The sequence below is a fragment of the Astyanax mexicanus genome, chromosome 1 (genome assembly GCF_023375975.1).
Source record: "Astyanax mexicanus isolate ESR-SI-001 chromosome 1, AstMex3_surface, whole genome shotgun sequence".
Lineage (NCBI taxonomy): Eukaryota > Metazoa > Chordata > Actinopteri > Characiformes > Acestrorhamphidae > Astyanax > Astyanax mexicanus.
Genome location: NC_064408.1, coordinates 126674347 through 126701050, shown reverse-complemented (window position 1 = coordinate 126701050; position 26704 = coordinate 126674347). Strand labels below are relative to the sequence as shown.

Genomic DNA, 26704 nt, shown 5'->3' with positions numbered 1-26704 from the left:
TAATAAAGTGTTTTTTTGTTCCAACAAAAAACAAAAGATGGGATCTCTCATGATGACAGTAGTATAATCCTGGTTTTAAGTATTTAATAAAAGTGCTTGATCCCGTTACAACATTCCATCTCTTTCCATCTCTTCCAAAAAAAAGAAAACATACCGAACCGAAAATCTTCTGTACCGTTACACCCCTACTATATATGTAAATTAATATATTCACATTTAAAAAAAAACATAATTTTCATTGTCACCACCATATTAATAATCTTAGTAATAATGACGATAATAATATTAATAGTAATACAAAAATAAATAAAAATAATAGTAATATTTACAATAATAATTAAAAATGCACTTTCGAGCACATTGTGTCACGGACACGCCCACATGCGGCGAGCGTTAAAGAGCTGCAGTTCTGGGTTTTGTCCTGCGGGGGCGCTGCTGCGCTTCACTGCTCCAACATAAACCGCGGAGACGAAGCGCGCGCTCGTTAAGTGCTTAACAACAGCAGCAGCAGCGGCGGAGTATCTGATCTGCAGCGCTCAAAACACCGAATTAAATCCGGTTATTAATCCGATTTAACCTGTTTAACAGTGTCCCTGATATATAGAGACGAGGGAGGGTTGTGCGCGGACATGTTCAGGTATGTTTCCGGGCTGTGTGAGTGTTAAAAACAGTAATATTTACCGTGTTTTAGGTATAGGCGGGTAATCCAGATCTAGAAAGTAATAATCCACCCCAAGATTTTGCGCCAACCGCGGGACTGGCTCTGCTGCAGCTCCGCTCAGACTCAGCGCTCAGGATCAGGAACGAAATCCCGGGTTGGATTTTTACTCTCTCACTAAATCACCTTATTTTACTGACTTTTACCGATTTTCTCTCTTTATTAGAAGACATTGCACAACTAAATGAATTTAATTAATGTCTTTCTGTTTCCTGACTTCTGAAAGAATTCGTTTTTAACCCGACAGAGCTTTTTATTTCTCTCTAAATCAGATTTAAACACTTTAAACAGAGCTGGATTAGTTATAGAACAGTTCAGAAATACGTACTGTAATTTAAACAGTGAAATAGCAAATATATTTATAGTGTTTATATTAAGGTTTTTTTTTATCACAAATACATATTAGAGCAGTAGACACTGAGAAATGAATATATATATTTATATATTTGCTGTATATTATTGGATTTATGGTTTAATGATTTGATGTGGGGTACATTATTACTATTATTTTATTTACTTTTAAATGTATTTCATGAAACGTAAAATGTATACCCATGTTGTGTGTCTGCATATATTGTAAATACAAACAGATAAATGTTTAGATATGTGTCTCTCTCTCCCCCTATAGACAGAATGATGGGTAGTTGTGTGGTTGGTGGGTAGTTGATAAGTAGTTGAGTGTGGTTGATGGGTAGTTGATGGGTAGTTGAGTGTGGTTGATGGGTAGTTGAGTGTGGTTGGTGGGTAGTTGATAAGTAGTTGAGTGTGGTTGATGGGTAGTTGAGTGTGGTTGGTGGGTAGTTGATAAGTAGTTGAGTGTGGTTGATGGGTAGTTGATGGGTAGTTAAGTGTGGTTGATGGGTAGTTGAGTGTGGTTGGTGGGTAGTTGATGGGTAGTTGAGTGTGATTGATGGGTAGTTGAGTGTGGTTGATGGGTAGTTGATGGGTAGTTGAGTGTGGTTGATGGGTAGTTGATGGGTAGTTGAGTGTGGTTGATGGGTAGTTGATGGGTAGTTGAGTGTGGTTGGTGGGTAGTTGATAAGTAGTTGAGTGTGGTTGATGGGTAATTGATGGGTAGTTGAGTGTGGTTGAGCTTAATTAATGGGTATTTGAGCATGGTTGAAGGGTAGTTGATGGGTAGTTGATTGCAGTTGAGAGCGGTTGATGGGTACTTGAGTGCAGTTTAGCGCGGTTGATGGGTAGTTGATAGGTAGTTGAGAGCGGTTGATGGGTAGTTGAGCACTGTTGATGGATAATTGATGGTAAAAAAAAAATCTGCTTGCGTTAAAATAGTAAGGAGTAAAATGTATAAAGTTTCTTGTATCTGTAATTGTCTATATAATATTATTTTATTTACTTGTTAGTCTTTACCTGAACCTGTAAGCTACACTTAAGTCCTTCACTACTAAAACTACATTTTTATAATTATTAATAATTAACAACATCAGTTTTATTGGTCCTAGAGTAAAATCCTGTGGAACACCAAAAGATCTGCTCTATCAAACAATACTTACCAACAATTTACTACAGTTTTTGCACTACAGTTAATAGATAAATAATGAAGTAAACACTGCGGTTCACTGATTGGCTCTCTTGTTGTTTATTTTTCTGTGTTTAAATCCTGATTGTGTGTGTTGTAGCTACATGTATTCCTGTGAAATGGATTGTAGGTACCTGGGAGTTGTAGTTTTTTTATTGGAGGTACATAGTCTAAAAAGTCTGAGAACCACTGGTCTATATCAGATGGGACCTGCTCAGCTGGGACCACCACCTCTTACCACATCTAAATCCAGAGCCTCTGTCTGCCAGTGCATGCCAGTATTCGCTAACGTTTAGAGTGATCATGCTGTTGTTTCTGCAGATGAGCAGGTGAGTGTGGAATGACGACGTCTCAGAGGTATCAGAGCTCCAGAGCTAAAGGTAAAAATCCCTCAGCGTTGCAGTAATGCCCTGTTCCCCAGCTGCAGCAGAACCCTGACTGAGTGTGTTCTTCTGTTGTAGCCGGACTCTCGGACATGGAGTTCCAGACGCCAGCTATATCAGAGAAATTCCAGAGCCGCTTTGGCTGGAAGCCGAGCCGAGCCGATCACGCGGACACCGGGCTGGGCACCACGGTCTCGGACAGCGCAGAAGGTGAGGGTGTTTGGAACTGTACGGTGGTGTGCGTTCAATAAACCCATAGATCAGTACAGTTGGTCATTATTATTATTATTATTATTATTATTATTATTATTATTATTATCATAATTATTATTATTAAATCAAAAGTTTATTGATATTAGGGGTGGGAATCTTTGACACCTTTCAATTAAATTGAATTAGGTTTCAGAGATCTGTGATTTAATTCTAAAAAAAATAAGGGGTGTCCCAGTCACTTTTTTAATTTTTTTTTTTTTTTTTTTTTTTTGAATATCTGCCGATCCGATTTTTTGTCAATGCAGAAAAAAATGAAGGACACGTGCAAATTGTCCTGCTGACGTGGGGATATTTTTAGCTGGAGTGGTGAGGTGCGGTATATTGTGTGTGGTATGGTGTGGTGTGTGGCAGGTGTGTGGTATGGTAAGGTGCGGTATGGTGTGTGGTGGACAGTGTTGTCCAGCTGTTTCCAGGCTGAGGCGGGGGTATTTTCAGCTAGAATGAAGAAGTGTTTGGTGTGGTAAATTAAGGTGTGGTACTGTGTGTGGTGTCGTATAGTAAGGTATGTTATATTGTGGTGTGTGGTATGGTATGGTGTGCGGTAGGGTGTGTTGTGGACAGTGTTGTCCTGCTGTTTCCAGGCTGAGGCGGAGGTATATTTAGCTGGAGTGATGAGGTGCGGTATATTGTGGTGTGGTATATTGTGTGTGGTATGATATGGTGTGTGGTCTGGTGTGTTGTGGACAGTGTTGTCCTGCTGTTTCCAGGCTGAGGCGGTGGTATATTTAGCTGGAGTGATGAGGTGAGGTATATTGTGGTGTGTGGTATAGTACAGTGTGCGGTATGGTATGGTGTGCGGTAGGGTGTGTTGTGGACAGTGTTGTCCTGCTGTTTCCAGGCTGAGGTGGTGGTATATTTAGCTGGAGTGATGAGGTTAGGTATATTGTGGTGTGTGGTATGGTATGGTGTGCGGTATGGTGTGTGTTGTGGACAGTGTTGTCCTGCTGTTTCCAGGCTCTGGTATATTTAGCTGGAGTGATGAGGTCACTGAGCTCTGTGGAGAACTGGAAGTGTGTGTGATGTTCTGTTCCATTCCCAGAATTCCCAGCAGCTGTGTTTGAGTTGGGGTTCCTCGTTAAGAGGGCATGAACTGGAAGGCTGAATGGAAAGAGTGAAACTCTTCCTCCTCCCTCTTTCCCTCCGTCCCTCCCTCTGCTCTGACTCAGTTAGAGATCAGCTGTTCGGCTGGGCTGAGGGAGAGGGATCATATCTGAGCAGCACTGCAGCTTTAGGACCACTTTTAATTTTAATTAATATAAATATAAAATAGATTATATAATAGTTCCACAGAGTGCTGAATGATACAGACAGAATTTATATCCCAATATATTTCTTAATTTCAATTTATTTGATTTATAAATATATATTTATTTATATGATATAAAGCCTCCACCTGGTGAACATCATCCTACGCACTGCACTGCCGGCCTACAGCCTACAGTACGGCCTACAGTATCTGTAGTGTTCTGCCCTTTGTGCTCAGCTTGAATACAATAAACTGACAGCAGCTCCCTGTAATGAACATTAGTCAGTAAAATGCTGTAAATACTGTACATCTCCTACTACACTACATATTCAGCTCATCCATATTCAATACATTCAGTTATACTTTCAGTTATTTTAAGTATTTGGCTCTGGATTGGGATTGTATTTTGGTAAAATGTGAGGAATTCTAGAATTAATGGGCATTATATTAAAATAAACATGTTTATTAAGGTACAATAATAGTGTTAAATGCTTTTATTTAGAGTTGATCAACAGTTGGTCTTTGATTGCAGTTTTTCAAGCTGTACCCTTTACAACTACTGGTTTTCACTTTTATCTTTATAGATGGAAGTGCTAAGCGTCCTAAGGTCTGTAAATCACCGAGTAATACAATAGCAACCACTTATCAACACCATGCCAACCACCTAGTAATACAATAGCAACCACTTATCAACACCATGCCAACCACCTAGTAATACAATAGCAACCACTTAGCAACACCATGTCAACCACCTAGTAATTGTTTAATTGTTGCTATTGTATAAATAGGTGGTTAGTATGGTGTTGCTAAGGTATTACTAGGTGGTTGGTAAAGCGTTGCTATTGTATAAATAGGTGTTTAGTATGGTGTTGCTAAGTTTTTGCGATTGGATTTACTAGATTGTCGATATAGTGTTGCTAAATGGTTGCTATTGCATTACTAGGTGGTTGGTATGGTGTTGCTAAGGTATTACTAGGTGGTTGGTAAAGTGTTGCTATTGCATTATTAGGTGATTGGTATAGTTGCTACCACTTACCAACACTGTACTGACCACCTAGCAATACCATACAAACAACATAGAAATACTATAGCAACTAGGGTTCCTGGGTGTTATGATATGTGTAACAATGCACAATACATACAAAAATAAATGTAAGATAAAAAAGACTAAAAACTGGATAGATTTCCATCCAAGGTCTTAATTTTATTTTTCCTTAATTTCTGAGAAGCATAGACGCGTGGTGATTAAACTACAAATCTCATGATAACTGCAGCAAAAATCGGGCCTGTTTGCTCACTATTTGCACAGCAAATCTATCCGTCTGATTTAATTTAATCTTTTTCTATAACTGAATCAATATAAATAAAGTCTTTTGAGGATTAGAAGGTTTTGGTCTAAAATTTCACTAAGAATGCTCTTAAAACTCTTAAATAGTCTGAAATTTAACTGTGAAACCTGTGGGAACACTGTGTTAGAGTGTATAGACTCTGTGTTGGTGGGGTTATCTGTGTTTGGAGTAGATGGTAAAGCAGCGTAACTGTTTAAACTTGTCCTGACTGTGAGGGAGAACTCTAAAGAACGTAGCCTCAGGGAGAACGTAGCGGCTTCTGTTTGCTAACTGTTTTCGCTAACTGCTGTTGCCTGGCTGTTAAAAGAGAATAGCCTGGGGAGAATCTGATTTACAGCTCAGACAGGTCCTGTTTAGAGACAGAAATGAGCTTCTTACGCTACAGGGCTAATGTAGCTAACTACAAATCCAGTGTACAAGGAACGTATATATTCTACCTGTTAGCATGATGCTAACAACAAGCCTAAATAATCAGTGCTCAGAGATTTCCTGTTCTAGATTTAGTTCAACTGAAATTATTTGGCTAATAATGAATTGATGAAAATAGCCATTGAATTATTGATATTAAACCAATTACATATTAATGATTCAATCAAATGGCAACTGAAATACTACATTTATAGTTTTTAAATATTTTTTGTTAAAAAAAAAAAAAACCCACAAAGTTACAGTTAAACCAAATGGGCAAAATTAAGGAAAAATTGCTAGTTTTTTGTTTCTTTTTGAAAATTTTAAATGTTTAGGAGAAGTTTCACACTGCATTTTTATTTAGGGGTGAAAGAATATCACATTTTTTTTCCCAAAACAGAAACACAGAATCGATTTTCTTTTTATGTAGTTTTCAGATTCTCTAAGATTGGTGTCAGTAGTAAAAAAACAATATTGAAAAACAAAATCTCGAAAATTTCAGTAATTTTGTAATTACGGTAATGAACAAATATGTTACATTTTTTAATGTAGGATATTAATTGGCTATTACACATATTAATGAAAACAACATATTTAAAATATTTTTAAATATACGTACATGCACATTTCAAACAGTGCATATACGTGTAAACCATGTGATCTGTGCGATTTTTAAAAAAAACTTTCATTAATGATTATTTAAATGTAAATAAAATAATCAGCATTCGATTGGTGCATTTTTTATTAATATTATGTTAGTAGTGTCAGTCACTTAAAAATTATACTGATTGTTGATTTTCCCTATTGATTAGCATACTTATTAACGTCAGCTTGTGCATCTTTAACACAGCAATTAAGATATTATGGTAGACTTATATTGATATTTTATGTAAAAAAAAATATTTTTTATATCTGTTTTAAACAGTTACATTTTAAGCAATTACATTTTAATGCCTTTTCACAGTATCACAGTATATTGTGATTTATTAAATCGCATCCTGCTGTAAAGTGAAGTGTATCGTATGACCTGCCAAGTTCCTGCCAATAAACAGCTCTATTTTAAATGGAGATTTTGTATCTAAAGCTATTTATTGCGTATTTAGACTGTATTTAAGAGGATTTAACTTGCTGAGAGATCTTTTTTGCAGTGTAGACAGCAGCTGGTTGGTGTGTATATACTGGTTTTGGTGCTGAACACTGGTTTAAATTGGGTTTATTATGGTCTGTGTGGATCTGGAGTGCTGGTGTTGAGTGTTTATAATGAACAGCGCTGTGGAAGTGGGGTTTAAATGCAGGACAGGAGACGGATCTGTGTAATCTGAACCGGTTCTATAAATATCCGTAACCTTTCTGCGTGGGCGCTGGTTTAGTCCGGACACTACAGGTTCACCTTGCCCGGGCTGGCGCTGGTGTTTGGACGGACCGGGCTGGGTGTAGAAATGCAGGGCGGGACTGTAGAACCCTGTGCAGCCTGTGTTTCAGCCTGTGTTTCGGGTCGCGGGCCCGCGGACGGACATGCCGCTGCTGGGAGTCTGTGGTGGTGGTTCTGTTTGTGCTGCTGAGCTTCAGGTGAGTTGGGTTAACTCTGGGATGCGTACTGGTATTAGAATGCATGTCCAAATATTAGTGGACACTATTTTTCTACTCAAAGTTAGCTAAATCTGAGTTTTATATATATATATATATATAATATATTTTTTCTGGTTCCTCAAAGCCCACCCAGCTTTAATGTACAAAGCATGTAAAATGTTATAACTATCGTCCCAAACTCTAAATAATATCTAATAGTCGGCCTTAAAAATGGGTCAGCATCTGTCAGCATACTTCTGGCCAATCACAATGCTAGCATGAGCATTTTTGCTAGATAAAGCTAAAGCCAAACCTGGAGACGTAAAGCAAAAGCTAATCATGTGCACTTCTTACTAAAGCTAAACCTGGATAGTTAAAGGAAAACAAAAACTTGGAGAAATATAGCTTAACCTGTAGGCTTCAAGTTAAAGACCCACTTGGAGAGTTAGAGCTAAAGCTAAACCAGGAGACTTTAAAGCTAAAGTTAAACCCAAAAAAGCAAAGCGAAAGTCAAATCTGTAGCGTTGAAGCTAAAGCTAAACCAGGAGACTTTAAAGCTAAAGTTAAACCCAAAAAAGCAAAGCGAAAGTCAAATCTGTAGCGTTGAAGCTAAAGCTCAACATGGAGAGCTAAAACTCAAGCCAAACCTGAAGCATTAAATCTTAAGCCAAATCGGTGAAGTTAAAACTAAGCCAAGCCTGGAGAGTTAAAGCTAAAGCCAAACCTGGGAAGTTGAATCTCAAGCCAAACCTGAAGAGTTAAAGCTAAACCAAAACTTGGAGAAATAAAGCTTAACCTGTAGGATTCATGCTAATGCTAAACCTGTAGAGTTAAGGCTAAAGCTAAACCTGGAAAGTTAAAGCTAAACTAAAACCTGGAGAAATAAAGCTTAACCTAGGCTTTATGATAATGCTAAACCTGGAGAGTTAGAGCTAAAGCCAAACCTGGAGAGTTGAAGCTAAAGCTAAACAGAGAGAGTTAAATCTAAAGCCAAACCTAGGGGGTTAATGGTCAAGCTATACCTGGAGATGTAAAAGAAAAGCCAAATCTGTAGAATTAAAGCTGAAGCTAAACATAGAAAGTTGAACCTAAATCTAAACCAGTAGACTTCATTCTAAAGCCAAATCTTTAGAGTTAAAACTAAAGCTAAAGCCAAACTTGGAAAGTTAAAGCCAAACCCAAGACTTAAGGCTGAAACTAAACGTGGACAGTTATAGGTTAATCTGAGGCTAAACCTGAAGAGCTAAACTTGGAAAACTAAAGCTAAACCCATTGCTGTTTTTTTTTTTTTTTAATCAAACCCTTTAACCAGTAGAGGCAGTTACAGAGACATTTCAGAAAAAAACCCATGTCCCATGACTTTTTGTCCATATATTGTTTCAAAATCTGCATTTTTAGGCTCATCCCAGAGTTTTTGTGTTCTTCTTTTTTTTTTGGCAATAATGTCTATAATCAGAATTGAGTGAGCGTTGAAATCTCTGTGCTGGAGCACCAAGGTGGTGGAATGAACTTCCACTGGTTGTCAGAACAGCAGAGTCACTCACAGTCTTCAAACGTCGACTGAAGACTCGTCTTTTCAAAGAGTTCCTAAACTAATCCAAAAAAAAAAGGTTCCTAGGGTTCTAAACATGATCAAGCTCTGTGTATCTCTTGATCCTATAGTCTACAAACTAGCTCTGGATATTTGAAGTAACATCGAAGCACTGTTGTAAGTCGCTCTGGATAAGGGCGTCTGCTAAATACCTTAAATGTAAATGTAATGTAATTAAATATCCTCCTAAACTAACTCCGCCCCCTTTCTTGCTCTTTTTTTTTTTTCGTAGAGCTGTGCAGCTCCAGCAGCAGTCCGTCCTTCCAGCCAATCAGGAGTCAGATCCCCATCCCGACGGCTCATGTCATGCCGTCCACCGCCGGTCCCCCGGCATCGTCGACCCGGTCCAGTTCCTCCAGCTCCAAATCCTCCCTGTCCAAATCCGTATCGTCCCCCAACCTGGACCTGCAGGGCGGAGTCAACGCAGAGGGGGGCGGAGCTAAACAGGACTGTCTGAGTCGCTACCGCAGCCTCGTCAACGGCCTCGACCACTCCCTCTTCCCCAGTGCTGACCAGACCCGACTGGACGATGGACACCGGTTCGAGACCCCTGCTGTGGAGCCCACCCTGAACCAGTCCGGCTTACTGGGAGGTATGGTTTAGTATTGTAATGTTATATAGAGTTAATTACAGGTAGACACTCTTAACTGATCACTGATTTTATTAATGTTTATTTGGGTTTAGTATTCTAATGTTATATAGAGTTAATTACAGGTAGACACTCTCACTGATCACTGACTTTATTTATGTTTATTTGGGTTTAGTATTCTAATGTTATATAATGATAATTACAAGTAGACACTCTCACTGATCACTGACTTTATTAATGTTTATTTGGGTTTAGTATTCTAATGTTATATAGAGTTAATTACAGGTAGACACTCTCACTGATCACTGACTTTATTAATGTTTATTTGGGTTTAGTATTCTAATGTTATATAGAGTTAATTACAGGTAGACACTCTCACTGATCACTGACTTTATTAATGTTTATATAACATTAGAATACTAAACCCAAATAAACATTAATAAAGTCAGTGATCAGTGAGAGTGTCTACCTGTAATTAACTCTATATAACATTAGAATACTAAACCCAAATAGAGTTAATTACAGGAAGATAGTCTCACTGAACACTGACTTTATTTATGTTTATTTGGGTTTAGTTTTCTAATGTTATATAGAGTTAATTACAGGTAGACACTCACTGATCACTGACTTTATTTATGTTTATTTGGGTTTAATATTCTAATGTTATATAGAGTTAATTACAGGTAGACACTCACTGATCACTGACTTTATTAATATTTATTTGGGTTTATAGAGTTAATTACAGGTAGACACTCTCTCAGTAATGATGTTATGTACGCTGCAGGTCTGATGGGAGGTTATAGTCCGGATGTACGGATGCAGCTGCACATGACCGGTCTCAGGGACGACGCTGAGTGTCGGAGTGATGGTTACTGCGGTTCTTTAGAACAGACCTATAAGGTTCTTCCTGAAGCCAGACCGGGCGTTCCCTGCTCCTCGGACCCCTGCGGTAAACGGGGCGTCCCCTCGGGCCCCGGGGCCCCTGGAGACCCTTCAGGCTGGCAGCAGCACAAACAGAAACTGGAGAGTCTGCGGCTGCAGGTGGAGCAGATGCAGGTGAGCAGTTACATTAGTGTTTGTTCATGTTATACACAATATATAGACTTACTGCACATCATAATTTAAAATTAAAGTATTTACAAGGGTTATTAGGGCTGTAAAGCATTAATGCATGCAATTAATTTGGGACCAGTAATGCAATATTATTTTAGAATTAAAACGATTAGCATCTCTAATTGTCCTCTCCTTTTGTAGTTAATGACTGGTGGGAGTGGTCAGTACTCCGCTCTGTACCCGCCTCCTCTACAGACAGAGAGTAAATGGGAGGCGGTTGTGAAGGCCAATGAGAATCTGCTGAAAGAAAAGGAGCTCATCATCGAAAGGTATTCCACCAATCAGCTTCCGCCAATTTTCTTTACCATTTCTTAAAAATAATTTTAACCATTATATTATGTGCTTTTTTTTAAATATTCATGATTCATACGATCATGACAAACCAGGAAAAATCATGGAATTTAAAAATGGCAATTTCCAGGCCTGGATAAGTTTTGGGAAAATAAAAATACCCAGAAAGTTTTGGAAAAGTCATGGAAATTTGGTCTACAATCCTTTGTGTTCCCTTTTATCGATGGATAAAATCTATTTTGAGCTAACAAATACATCGCCTCAGAGTTAATTCAGTAATTGTCAGGATCTGACACGTTTTAAAATTAAAGATTTTGCGTCGACGTTTTATCTTATGCATTTAAGACATACTATTATCTAATTTAAATTTTTGGTTTTATTGTCTGTATCGTCATGACAATTTGTCTTGAAGGCATGGAAAAGTCATGAAAAAATTATGGAAATGTATTGGTTAAAAAGTGTATAAACCCTAAATATTATTATTTCTTTAGTTACTGAGACACATTTAACATAGCTGACTGTGTTAATTTCATATTTATATTATATCTACCAATGGGAATCCTGTAATTGCCTATGTCACTTCAGTATCTCAGATTATGTCTGCCCTAATCTAATATTGGATTCACACCTCTCTTTATTAATTGCAACATTTTGTACTTCTGACTTCTGGTGAAATTTAATGACTTTTTTGCACAAAAAGACATACAGATTAGTAGGGGTGTCCCGATTCTCTAAATCCTTGATTCGATTTTATTTCCGATTTTAGGGTCACGATTTGATTCGATTCTCGATTATCTTTTTTTTTAACTTTTACTTTTTACAATTTTCTTCATTTATTTTATTATTGTTATATAGATACATATATATATATATATATATATATATATATATATATATATATATATATAGATAGATAGATAGATAGATAGATAGATAGATAGATAGATAGATAGATAGATATAAAACAATAATAAAATATCAGAGTATATAAAAAACAGCCGCTCTCTCTGTTGAAAAACCCTGGGCTACAGTGCACTGTGCCATTTGTATACACGCGCGCTTGTGTAGCTTAGAGGGAGGGATCGTCGATCCTCTTTTTGACTTCGAGGCTCGAGACCATGACATAATTTCGATCGATTTCGATAAAATATCGAAATTGTGACACCCCTACAGATTAGGGTTGCAGTTATAGAATATTTTACTTTTTAGAAAAGTTTTATTTCTTAAATTCACATTGTACATAGCAACTAACCGTAATGAGTACTGTTGTCCCAATACCAAAATTATGACTTGGAGACGTTTAAACTTTAAAATCCTCTGATATTTCATGAATGATTTAATCATGTGATCTGTGTGGTGTTTGGACGCTTTGAGGATCTCACTCTTTTGGTTTGAGTGCAGAGTCGACTCACTGAGTGAATCGGCTTATTAGTCGAGTGCAGACTGGAATCAATGATTCTAAGCATTGTTTAGAAGCGAGTGTGTGAGTTAAAGTTGTTGGTGAATATTTGTGTTTCAGGCAGAAGCAGCAGCTGTGTCAGCTGGAGCAGCGTCTCAGAGAGAGCGAGCTGCAGATACACAGCGCTCTGATGGGCCGAGGAGCTCCGTTTACCGACGTCTGTCTGCTACGACTGCAGGTCTGTACACTGTACACACTGCTGTTTAAAACACACACACACACACACACACAGTGTCAGACATTTTCAGACATTGATTCTGATACATTACATTGAATATGATACCACACTGATAAGATACTTTGATTTTAGTACCGATGCATTACATTGAATTCAATACCAATACTATACATTGAATTTGACACTGCACTGATAAGATACTTTGAATTTGATAGTGATATTTTACTCTGAATTCAGTACTAGTATATTACTTTGGATTTCATACTCAATCGACACTTTGAATTCGATACCAATTTGATATTTTGAATTCAATACCACTACAATTTTTTTTTTCATACTGATACGATACTTTGAATTTGATACCGTACTGATGCTATACTTTGAATTCAATACTGAAACAACATTTTAAATTCAGTACTGATACAATACTTTAAATTCAATACTGATATGATACTTTAAAGTCAATACTAATACGACACTTTGAATTCGATATCGATACAATGCTTTGAATTTGATACTGATACAATACTTTGAATTCGATAAAGATAAAATACTTTGAATTCAATACTGATGCAATACTTTAAGTTTGGAACCAATACGAAATTTTTAATGTGATACTGATACAATACTTACAATTCAATAATTTGAATTTGATATTAATGATACTCTGAATTCGATACTGACACATTACTTTGAATTTGATACTAATACGATACTTTAAAATTGATACCAATATGGTACTTTGAATTTGATACTAAAACAAGACTTTCACATTCAGTACTGATACAAGACATTAATTTCAATACTGATATGATGCATTGAATCGGATACTGATATGATACTTTGAAAATGTAAAAAATCATAAAAATAAAGAAAACACACTGAAGGAAAGGTGTTTCACTGGTATTGTATAATAGTATAAAGTTACTATTGAGAGGTTTATTTTAATATGATCATTAAAATGAATATTTGTCAGGAGGCTCAGCGCGAGAACGCGTTCCTGCGCTCTCAGTTTGCGGAGTGCAGCGACTCTCTGGCTCAGGAGAAGCTGGAGGCGGAGCGTCGACTGGCGGCTGTAGAGGTGGAGACCCAGCGGCTGAGCGAGACTCTGAAGGAGAGCCGAGAGAAACACAGTGAGGAGCTGAAGAAGCAGGAGGACCGGGTGAGATCCCCGATTCCGTATTTACTCAAACCTAATAATGTAATAAAGCATCATGATGGAAAAATGTGACCATGTGCCTGAAGGGAGGAGACGATTGTACATCCTGTTTATTAGGAAATCTCATGCAGTTGCATTGTTAAAACACTAGATGTCAGAATCCCGCTAGTGGAAGCTGGAGAACCAGTGGGCGTAAGCAAAGAGCAGAGGATATGTCCGTCATTTCAATCAATTAACCTTTATTTCAACTTTGAGTGCATTTAGGGTGGCCCTCATTTACAATGTAGTCAAGCTAAAACATAGTGTAGCTTTTAAACAATATATATAAGATTTAATCAATAAGATATAAATCAAGTAAAATAAAACTAAAAGTTCAATGGTTGAAATCTTAAAATCATAGGTAAGAAAATCAATAGATAGATAGATAGAGACTGACAGACAGACATAATACTTTATTGATCCCCGAGGGGACATTCTAGGACAAAAATCAACAACAGATAAATAAATAAAACTAATTCAACACACAAAACAGTAAAAATTAGATACTAAATAACTGTAAAACTATACAAATAACTAAAAAACTGTAAAAGAAGAAATCAAAAGACAGATAAACAAAAAGCAACCGCATATCATATCATAGCAACAATTTAGCAACCACTTAGCAACTTCATAGCAACCACCTGGGATGTCAAAGCATCAATTTAGCAACCACCTCACAACATTATAGCAACCATTTAGCAGTATTATACTATACCACTTATGTCATAGCATCGATTTTGCAGTACCATGCTGACCACTTAGCAACATCGTAGCAGCCACCTAGCATAACATAGCAACAATTTTGAAATGACCCTGCAACGTTATAGCAACCATTTAGCATTGTCATACTGACCACTTAGCAACTTCTTATCAACCACATGGCATGCCATAGCAACCATCAAGCAGCATTGCAGTAACCTCCTTGCATTTATCTAGTAACGCCATTGCAGCCATTAGCAACAATTTTGCAATCAATTTGCAACATTATAGCAACCATTTAACAGTGCCATTTCAACCACCTAGCAACTTCATAGCAACCACCTGGCATATCATAGTAACAATTTAGGGGTGAGCTTGAAACATTATCCATCATTTAGCGGTACCATGCTGACCACTTAGCAACTACATAGCATATCATAGCAACAATTTAGCAACCACTTAGCTACATATAAGCAACCATTTAGCAGTACCATACTGAACACAACCACCTAGCAACTTCATATCAACCACTTGGCATACCATAGCAACCATCAAGCAACATTGCAGTACCCTCTTTGCATCTATTTAGAGACACCATTGCAACCACTTAGCAACTACATAGCAACCACTTGGAATACCATAGGAACAATTTAGCAACCAACTTGCAACATTATAGCATTATAGCATATGTATAGCATATAGCATATGTAATTAACTCAGTGCTCAAAAACAGTATAAATTTGATAACAGTAACGTCATTATAAGTCAAGTCTAATTGGATGAATTACAATTACATTATTTAGAATTACAGTATTTTTAATAAAAATCTCTTGAAAAGTAGTTTTTAAGGATCTGTCACTACTGATGCATTTTGATGAATATCGTGTTTAAATATCACAATCTGCGATTTTTACTATGTCGCCCAGGCCTGCGATACCAACACCCTAGCCATATCACAACCACTCGCCTATTCCATTACAACCACCTGGCAACCCACTGGATCCCCATCTATTTAGTACAGTTCCTGTCAGTACCTCCCACATCCTGCAGTGTTTGTCTTTTTTCTTCTGATTTCATGTAATTGATTGATGCTGTAAATTAAAAAATGGGAGAGTGTTTAAATTTTAACACATTTTAAACCAGAGTTCTGACTGTACTCTTTTTGCTTCTGTTCTTACAGATTCGAAATCGAGATAAACACATCAACAACCTGAAGAAGAAGTGTCAGAAAGAGAGCGAGCAGAACCGAGAGAAACAGCAGCGTATCGAAACACTCGAGCGCTACCTCGCCGACATGCCCACCATGGAGGACTACCAGAACCAGCGGAAACGGGTAAAACTCCTTCATAATTCACACACAAACTTTATTGTTCAAAACCTACTGATGCATAATGTTAGAATTTCCTATTTGTGGTTTAAAAGTATAGTTTAGTAGCAGATCAGCAACTTGTAGTTCTAGCCAGGATAATGTACAACGTCTAAACATGGTGGAGGTAGTTTTATCATCTACACTCACAGTGAGAGCTAGCCAGGATAAAGTACAGCTTCTAAACATGGTGGAGGTAGTTTTATCATCTACACTCACAGTGAGAGCTAGCCAGGATAAAGTGCAGCTTCCAAACATGGTGGAGGTAGTTTTATCATCTACACTCACAGTGAGAGCTAGCCAGGATAAAGTGCAGCTTCCAAACATGGTGGAGGTAGTTTGACACACTACTATTGTATATCTGTGGACAGTTGGAGGCAGCGGAGCAGAAGGTGGATGAGCTCCATGCTACAGAGCTGGCATTGGAGGCCCAGCTGGAGGAGGCTCGATCAGCCAATCGCAGCAAAGACAGCCAGCTGGAGGAACAGAGACGCAGAGAGAGAGAACTGCTCAACACAGTCACCAGGTAACTCCGCCCCCACTCAGACACCTGTATTCAATCAAATCTCAGTGGATGGAAATATGTATGGTGTATGTAGAGTTTGATATCTGTCACACCCCTTTTAAATAAGACATTTAGCTTCAAACAGCTTGTCTAGTTAATGTAGACATATATAGATATATATGGTATGAAACATATATAATGTTTTTATGTAGGTGTGTAGGTGTTCTTTTCATTTGTATATGTATTTTCTTATATACTAGTATTTATCGTTTATTAGGCACTATTTACGTTTTTCTATATGCTTAATATTTTTTGCGGTGTTGTAACAAGTGAATTTCTGCTTCATTACTCCTTATGGTGGCGCTATAATGAAACAAATATATATGATTTTACAGAGTATCGAGTATGATAGTATTGTATTTTAAGATGCCCTGTGATTTATACCTCAATATTATGAATTAGTCAATTTCTGCTGGAAATGAGGTGTGTTCAGGTACATTTTTGGAGTATTGCTATCTCTATCTTGGTAACAGAAAACACAGGAGCTCCACTGACTGATTACAACCTAGACAAAGACAGTCAACAGGAAACGCAGCAGTGCACAAACCCAACTTTTACATGAACAATAAACAGAATAGTAAATAAAATAACATTACTGTTATACTGGAAACCAGCAGCTCAGTTTACTCTGCTGAGAAGAGTTTGTTGGACATGTCCAGGTAGCTGCACCATTAAAATAGCAATCCACCAAAGACAGAGCGCACCTAACTCTTAAAGGGAATGATGAGCAAGAGACACTGATTGGTTTATTTCACGTTACGCCCAAACATTAAACACACCCATCATTTTTGTGCATTTTGAGTCGTGCATGGTGTACTTTCCCCGTCATTATGATAGCAAAGACACACTGACGATGTTTTTAATCGCTTGACCGCACTGATGTAAATATATAACCATGTGTGTTCAGTCTGCAGGCGAGGGTTCAGGAAGGGCTGGAGGATGGAGCTCGGTTGCCCTCTCTGGATGTGGAGAAGCTCAGAGAGGAGAACGCTGCTCTGAGGGAGGAGCAGCAGAAGCTGAAGAAGGTCATAGAGAAGCAGCTGAGGATGATGGAGCAGCTTGGCTCACAGATCAGGGTACGACCAATCAGATCACGCTAACTTAATGATCAATCAGTTATCAATCGGATCATGCAGGAATTTACGCTCTCTCTTTGTTTCTCTCTGTCCCTGTCTGTCTCACGCTCTGTGTCTCTCTCTCCCAGTTTCTTCCTGTGTCTGTCTCTGTCTCTTTCTTTCTCTTTCTGTCAGTCTCTGTCTCTCTCTCTCTCTTTCTCTGTATCTTTCTCTCTCTCTCTCTCTGTTGGTCTCTGTTTGTCAGGTTCTGTTTGTCTTTCTCTATCTGTTTCTCTATCTCTCTGTCTGTCTTACTCTGCTTGTCTCTTTGTGGGTATCTCTCTCTCTGTCTGTCTCTGTCTGTCTTTCTCTTTCTATCTCTCTGTTTGTCTCTGTCTTTCTGTGTGGGTATATGTCTCTCTCGCTCTCTCTCTCTGCCGTCTTTCTTTCTCTATTTTCTCTTTCTCTCTCTCTGTTGGTCTCTCTCTCTTTCGGTCTCTGTCTGTTTTTCTCTCTCTGTCTTTATCTCTCTCTCTATTTGTCTCTGTTGGTCTCTGTCTGTCTTTCTCTGTCTCTTTCTATCTCTCGGTTTCTCTCTGTCTTTGTGTGGGTATATGTCTCTCTCTCTTTCTCTTTGTCTATATCTCTCTCTCTGTTGGTCTCTGTCGGTTTCTCTCTCTCTCTCTCTCTCTCTCTCCCTCTCTCTCTCTGTCTGTCTGTCTGTCTGTCTGTCTGTCTGTCTGTCTGTCTTGCTCTGTGTGTCCATTTAGTTTAACAGTGCTTTATTGGCATGAATGTAACAAGCAACACTGTTGCCAGAGCATATAACAGAAAACGTGTATATATATATAAAAAAATAAAATAAAATAAAAGAAAGATTTACATGCATACAATTAAAACAACGGAACTTAAGATAGGAATAAAATTTTACATATTATTAATTATAGTTTACAATAAGTGTAATAATATTTAATTGTGTCTGTCTGTCTGTCTGTCTGTGTGTAGAGTGTGCAGCAGCAGCTGTGTGAGGAGGAGAGCAGTAGTCAGGCTCTAAGGGAGGAGCTGGAGGTGAAGGAGAAGGAGCTGCTGCAGTTACACTCCGCCATGAAGGAGGTCAGTAATGCACTTTTATTAAATACCTGTTTATTACCCTTTAAAGTTCTCATTCCATCAGTTTTAAATTCATTTTTAAATGTCTAGTTGTGCCTCTAGTATGAATGAATGCCATGTGAGTGCTCCGGTGTTTCTATTTAGCCCTGCTTTAGATCATTGATTGAATATTCATACATGCAAATATATCACCTCTGATTAAAACTCAAAGAACAAAATGTTTTCAGAGATACTTCCTTAATTAAAGATCAAGCTATAGAAGCTATTAAAGTCAACCTATAAACTCAGCCGCGCACTCTGTTAGGTGTCTGTTAGGCCACTGTTTGTGGGCTTTCTTGTGTACAGACTTTAGTAGAGGCTATCCTCTGGGATGACAGCCATGCAGACCAATTTGATGTAGTGTCATGGGCGTATGGTCTGAGCACTGACAGACTGACCCCCCCACCTCTTCAATCTCTGCAGAAATGTTAACAGCACTCCTACACCTACACATCTTTCACAGGCAGCATTAGGACATGATGCTGAGCTTTATGTGCACTCAGCTTTTTTGGGTGACCAACATGAGGTCTGTTCTGAGTGGACGCTGCTCTTTTAATAAAAACGCTGGATGATTTTTGGCCACTGTGCTGCAGCTGAAATCAGTAGACAATCTTCTTGTAGCCTTGGCTTCTTCTTGTAGCGCAACAATTCGTCTTTTAAGATCCTCAGAGAGATCTTTGCCATGAGGTGCCATGTTGGAACTTTCAGTAACCAGTATGAGAGTATGAGTGTGAAAGCTGTACTACAAAATTAAACACACCTACTCACTATGCACACCTGAGACCTAGTAACACTAACGAGTCACATGACATTTTGGAGGGAAAATGACAAGCAGTGCTCAGTTTGGACATTTAGGGGTGTACTCACTTTTGTTGTCGGTGGTTTAGATATTAATGACTGTATAATGAGTTATTCTCTCTCCCCTGTCTCTCTCTCTCTCTGTCTCCCTCCCTGTCTCTCTCTCTCTCTCTGTCTCTCTCTCAGCTGTTGGTGCAGAATCAGGATCTGATGGAGCAGGGTGTGGGTCTGCGGGAGCGTCTGCAGGCGTCGGGGGGGTGGGCTGATGGAGAGGTGGGCGGAGCCCTGCAGCCGGCGGGGGTCCAGCTCACTCAGCAGCTCCACAGAGAGATGGCAGCCTGCCTGAGTGACCTGAGCTCCCTCTGCAGCGTCCTCACACATACCGCACACGGCAAGGACCCCAACCTCTCCCTGCTGCTTGGAATCAGCTGTGAGTACACACACACACACACACACACTGCACGTACCAGACACACACCACATATACCTCACATACCACACATACCGCGCACACACTGTGCACACCCCACACACACCACAGATATCGCACACTGCAAGGACCCCAAACTCTCCCTGCTGCTGGGAATCAGCTGTAAGTACACACAAACCACACATACATTGCACGTACCACACACACACCTCACACATACCGCACACCGCAAAGACCCCAACCTGTCCCTGCTGCTGGGAATCAGTTGTGAGTATCACACACACTGCACGTACCAGACACACACCACATATACCTCACATACCACACATACCGCACACACACTGCACATATCTCACACACACCGCACACACTCACCTTTAAGTACACACACATACCTCACACACACTGTACACACCCCCCACACTCCGCACATACCTCACACATACCGCACATGGCAAGGACCCCAACCTCTCCCTACTGCTGGGAATCAGCTGTAAGTACACACACACTGCATGTACCAGACACACACCACATATACCTCACATACCACACATACCGCGCACACACTGCACATATCTCACACACACCGCACACACTCAGCTTTAAGTACAAACACATACCTCACACACACTGTTCACACCCCACACACTTTACATACCTCACACATACCGCACACAGCAAGGACCCCAACCTCTCTCTGCTGCTGGGAATCAGCTGTGAGTACACACATACCGCACCACACCACAAACACTGCACATACCTTACACACTTCATACCACACACACACACTGCATACACTGCACACACCACACACAGCAAAGGCCCCAACCTGTCCCTGCTGCTGGGAATCGGTTGTGAATACACTCCTACCGCACACATACCGCACATTTAACACAAATCTTCCAAAGACTATTGAATGGTAATTTGGGTGGGTGTTCATTGGTCTCCACACAGCGGTTCCTGTGGTGTTGGATCAGTGTGATGACTGGAACAGTCCTGCTGTTCTGCAGAAGAAACTGCAGGAGGCGCTGCAGCTCCGCCGGGACGTGGAGGCCCTGCGGACCACCGTCTCGGACCGCTACGCCCAGGACATGGGGGACAACTGCACCACCCAGTGACCCGCGGCCTGCAGAACCTGAGGAACCGACCAAACTCATTCAGCTCGGGCCTTTTCCTCCAAAAGAACCATTTGAACCATGTGCCTTCTTTCAGAACCGTCTGGAACACTGATCAGGTTCTGTTCATGCTTTTTCTTCTGAAAGGGCTACATTACTAACGCTGATGCTAATGCTAATGCTAACGGACACTACAGTGGTTTATTTTTATATATACAGGATGTAATATTGCTATTTTTCTAAACTCTGCAGCCGCTTGTGTTCCTGTGTGACGTTAGCGTTCCCTGGTGTTGGGGAACGGATGTGATGTGGTTGACAATCAACTGAAAATGTTTTTAATCTGTTTGTTTTCTGTATTTTTGTGTGAATTTAGGAGTGATTTAGGAGTGCTCATCATCTCAGATTAACATGAGCGTGAGGGCGAACACTACAGCCTTTATATCTCACCTGTGCTGAGGTTGTGCCTTTATGCGAAGTTAAAATTACATTTTTAAAAATAAAATTTGTATTTGATTTCTCTGTATAGTTCAATACTGAGGGTTTAAGATCAACCCATTTGGAATAGTGGGGGTTTAAGATCAACACATTTAGAGTGAGGGTTTGAGACTAGCTTGATTAGAATAGTGGGGGTTTAAGTTGGGCTCATTCAGAATTGTGGGTGTTTGAGATGGGCTCATTCATAATAGTGGGGGTTTAAGTTGGGCTCATTCAGAATTGTGGGGGTTTGAGATGAGCTCATTCAGAGTGGGGGTTTAAGACAAACTCATTCAGAACTGTGGGGGTTTGAGATAAGCTCATTCAGAGTGGGGGTTTGAAATTTAACCATTTAAAGTGGGGGTTTAAGACAAACTCATTCAGAGTGGGGGTTTAAGATTAACCTATGCAGAGTGGGGGTTTGATACGAACTCTTTCAAAATGGTGGGGGTTTGAGATGAGTAGTATATTTAGAATAGGGGGGGGGGGGGTTAAGATCAAGCCATTCGAAGTAGGGGATTGAAATTAACCTATTCAGAGTGGGGGTTTGAGATGAGCTTGTTATGAACAGTGGGAGTTTTAGAGAAGCTTGTTTAGGATAGTGGGGGTTTTAAACAAAGGCTTCAGAGTAGTGATGTGGTGAATTTTGGTTGGTCTCCTACGTTAAATAAGGATGTGGAAGCTAGACTCCTGCATAAGTAGTTCGCATGGACACTTCTAGCCAAAAGCTGCCGTTCACCATCATTACCACTGTATCCACTGCACCGTCCACTGTGGGTGGTAATACTAGCTTTTCATGATGTATTCCCATAACGCCCCATCCATCTGCACCCACTGTAAGACCATACTCCAACTCCCAGTGGTAAAACAAAGCCTCACTCACAAGATAACACCTCACAGCTTATACAAGTGTGGGCATTTCCAAGGTTTACATACTTTACATACTTCTCTCTAACTTCTGTCGACATGTTGTACTGTTATCGATGTTGGTTAAATTGGAATTGAAATATGGGAAAAAATAGTTTTTCTTTGGGGACTATGAATGCGCTTGTGAATGTATTCCTCCACCAGTTTAACGATATGTAATTTTGGAAACAGGTTTTAGGTCCGGAATTTTCTCAGAATTCCAGGTGATGTATTTAGAGCCATCATATATAATAAGAACTATGAGTAACTAGAGCTTTTCACACCAAACCCTCTAAACCCCGCACTCTGAATGCTACGTATTTTAAAATTACATAACTTTCATAAAATAAAATAAGACCTCGATTAGAAAGCCGGGTGTTCAATAAAGAGTATGTGTATATATATATTTTTAGTTTTTTTGTTTTGTTTGTTAAAAAGCTTCATCAGCTTTCTCTCAGAACATTCCATCACATTTATAACAGGTGTAGAAATTGAAAATATATATATCCTTAACGATTCATTTATTAACTAAGATGTTTGCTTTTCTTATATTGAATGTTATAATAACTCTACTACAGAAACATGCTTTGTTACCTGTTAAATATTTATTTAAAACTTTAGTTTGGAAACACTAAGATTATTTAATCTTTTTTTTCAGATCTAATTTCACTACCTAAAAGGCTAATGTGGCTAACGAGTAATAGCCTCGCTATTTAGCGTAGCTATACAAGTTTAAGTTTGTGTATTCAGACATGCATTTAGCGCAATGCTAATAAGTGTTTCCTCTGTTTAGAAACAGTGTCTTTGTGCTGGAGCTACAAGTTTACAGACCTGCAGTTAGCATCAGGCTAATCTAAGCCACAAGTTACAAGCCATTAGCCTTGTAAAATTAGTGTAAGCGTAAAGACATGCAGTTAGCACAATGCTAATTCACATATCCACTGTTTAGAAACAGTAGCTTTATGCTGGAGCTACACGGTTAAAGAATTGCAGTTAGCATCATGATAATCTTAGCCACAAGATAGCAATATTAGCCTGGCAATAAAGACATGCAGAACCTCTTAACTCCAGCTTATCTTAGCTCAGCTTTCGTTTTATACTGAAGCTGCAGGACTAAAAACGCACAGCTAGCAACTTGCTAACTAAATCACTCATTTACTAATTCATAACTTGGCTACATTAGCTTTACACTTGAGCTACAATGCCAAATATGCAATTAGCAGCAAACTTTCCCATTCCCAAGTAATATTAGCATCATTGCTCCAGTGCAAGACTAAAACACATGCAGTTAGCACCATGCTAATTAACTTATCCACGATTTGTAACATAAGTTTTATACTGGAGCTACAAGGCTAGACTAAAAATGGACTTAGCACCATGCTAATTAGCTTATCCACTCTTTAGCCACATTAGCTTTGTAGTTTAAACCTAAAGAAGCTTGGTGTGAGCCAACTTATTGACTCAATTCAGTGTTTTTGAGTTGTTTTGAGTTTATTTGCTTTAAAAAACTGAATTATCCTTTATGTTTCAGAGGCATTTTGCACAAAGACGAGGTCGTGTTACATTTTGTGTTAGCATAGCAGAGAGTGGTGTGAGATTTGTCTGTAAAGGGGCTAATCTGTCTAATTTTGTGGGTTTTTTTTGTATGAAATGAACAGGTTAGCACAGCTATAATCTACTGGTTTGTGTGAAAGGTAGTTGTAATCATCAGCACTGGATTTCCTTCAGTGTTAGCATCGTTACATTAGCATTGTTTTTAGCATTAGCTGCAAACGAATGGCCGTAACCTGTAGTAGAGTGAATGGCTGTTTTTTGGGGTTTATTTGAAGTTGTGCCTTTTCTGCATTTAATTCAGTGTATCAAGATAAAAGGTCTTCATAAGGAACCTTGTTATTAATAGGGCATTTTGATACCCGTTTAAACAAGTCTTCCATTCAGTTTTCTGTTTGTCGTTTAATATTAATAAATAAAATGTCTTTACTAAAGTATGACGAGGTTTATTTTGAAGATGTATGTATTATTAAGCTGCTAGATTTCAATGCAAATGCAGATTTATTTGAAAATCAAAATATCGATGCCGTATTTTTGGTCCAGAGACACGTTTCTGAACTAAAAGCCAGTGTTGGAACATTTTGATAAAGTTTCACCATAACCAGCCTGGTAAACCTGATCACTAACGCCTCCTCAACACTAAACCTGTTTATATGTGTATGATACTCTTGTTTTGATTTTTGATGCTGTTCTTAGAAATAAAGATTTTTCTTCTAAACTCTCTCAGTTGGACTTTTTGTTGGACTGTGGACGGCTGATTGCCTTATCCACCAAAATAAATCTGTAACCATGGTGCTTTTTAGTAAACCGTACCGCATTTGCACCAGTTTTAGTGCAACCGTGCAAATGCCATTTCCCATGTTGCCTGTTATATCAGTAAATGACTGCACGCCACTAGAGGGAGCCCATGAGTGAGTCCATAATTATTAGGGGTGAATGAACTGAATCGGCTAAAAATACAAACTAAAAAGTGAAAGACTGTGAACGAACTTTAAGCTGCCTTGGAAAAGAGCACTAATAGCTAATATACTGCTTGATGGCTGAAAATGTTACCTTAAGTAAATCATATTTATTGTCACATCACAGGAGTACAGGTGTGCAGGTAAGTGGAACAAATTGGGTGCATGTTCTCAAGTTTTTTACTCACCTGTACTCTTACGATGTGACAATAAATCTGATTAAATTTGATTTAAGCAAAGTAAGCTAGTAGCACACTTTTCTAATCCAACTGAAATTAGTTACTACGTTAAACTGCGGCTTTTGTTTAAACGTATAAATAATAGTTAAACTGATGAAAGCTGAAAAATGCTAGAGTCCAGAAACATAAAGGATCAGCTAATAGAGTTTTGTTGCTAGGCAGGGGTTGTTAAGGTATTGTTAAATGGTAGCGGCTAGGAGTAACCCAGGTGGTTGCTAAGGTGTTGCTAAGCAGTTGTTAGGCAGTTGTTATGATATTCCAAGTGGTTGCTAAGGTGTTGCTAAGTTATTTCAAAGAAGTTGCCAACATATACTAGATGGTTGAAATGGTATCCCGGGTGGTTGCTAAGCTGTTTCTGTTATATCCTAGGTAGAACAAGAACATGAAAAGAAACTAAGTTGGCTTTTCTAAGCCAACTTAATTGAAAACAGTAACTATCTACTTAGGCGGGATATTCCTTTTATTTTAGAAAACAGAATAATGTATTCTGCTGAAAAGTTTATTTGGGTTTAGTATTGTAATGTTACATGGAGTTAATTACAGGTAGACCCTCTCACTGATCACTGACTTTATTAATATTTATTTGGCTTTTTCCTGGCAGTTCTACCATGAAGTCTAGCATCCTGAAGTTGCCTGTTAAGCGTTGATGCTGACACTGGTGTTTGACGGGTTCCATTTAGTGCAGCCTGTCAGGTGCCTTTCTCTCAAACTCTACACTAAAATATTTATCTTCTTGCACAGTTGTGCATCAGGGCCTCCCACTCCTTTTTCAGTTTGTGTCATTCTTCGAATGGAGTAGTTAACAGCATGGTAAGATGTTTTCAATTTCTTGTCAATATCTCACACTATATATACACATACACACTAGGGGTGTCACGATTCTCTAAATCCTCGATTCGATTTCATTTTCGATTTGAGGGTCACGATTCGATTCGATTCTCGATTTTCTTGTTTTTTTTTCTTGTTATTATTTTATGCCTCATAAAATTTAAATAATATATTTATTATTATTATTATTATTATTATAAATATTATAAATATTATTATTATTATTTATTAAGATATATATGGTAATGCCATCTAGTGACTTTTTTTGGTAGCAACAGTGTGCACTATTAAAACAAGCAGTTTATCAGAGCTGTGTGTGGATGGCTGGTGAAACTGCTCATTACATGAAGCTGCAGTTCTTCATCCAACCACTAGCAGCAGCAGCACAAGCCCCGCTCTCTTCACTCAGTCACTACTTCAGTACAGCCCAGCCACGGGCTACAGAGCTCAGCCAGTCCGTTTTTACTGTTTCTGTAAAGAAATAAAGGTTTTAACCCCACTAACCGGATAATACAGCTCACTACAGTTCATCTTTCAGCCCAAGCAGCTAACAGCAGCAGGTTAGAACAGCCGACACGGAGGCACTGCTCGGATTACATTAGAAACAGGTCAGTTAGCGCGCTGCTAACCTCAGGATGTTTATAACTACGGAGTTTAGTGGACAC

At 38.8% G+C, this 26704-nt stretch overlaps 1 protein-coding gene across 1 annotated transcript; it reads left to right on the top strand.

The window, feature by feature from the left end:
- The first annotated feature begins 469 nt into the window (after positions 1-469).
- LOC125784841 (centrosomal protein of 85 kDa-like) lies at positions 470-21595 on the top strand. Its single transcript, XM_049468653.1, has 14 exons — positions 470-637; positions 2580-2638; positions 2720-2851; positions 9310-9669; positions 10451-10722; positions 10921-11048; positions 12590-12707; positions 13684-13869; positions 15785-15937; positions 16342-16496; positions 17443-17611; positions 18596-18703; positions 19724-19967; positions 20922-21595. The coding sequence occupies exons 2-14, from the start codon at positions 2599-2601 to the stop codon at positions 21083-21085; spliced, it is 2229 nt and encodes a 742-aa protein (XP_049324610.1). The 5' UTR covers positions 470-637; positions 2580-2598; the 3' UTR covers positions 21086-21595.
- The last annotated feature ends 5109 nt before the right edge of the window (positions 21596-26704 follow it).

What these genes read in the sequence shown, in the direction of transcription:
- LOC125784841 (XM_049468653.1), top strand. Translation starts at nt 2,599, where the DNA reads ATGACGACGTCTCAGAGGTATCAGAGCTCCAGAGCTAAAG. An exon ending in GGTCTCGGACAGCGCAGAAG is followed by an intron (nt 2,852 to 9,309) that starts GTGAGGGTGTTT and finishes TTTTTTTCGTAG; the next exon opens with AGCTGTGCAGCTCCAGCAGC. An exon ending in CCAGTCCGGCTTACTGGGAG is followed by an intron (nt 9,670 to 10,450) that starts GTATGGTTTAGT and finishes TGTACGCTGCAG; the next exon opens with GTCTGATGGGAGGTTATAGT.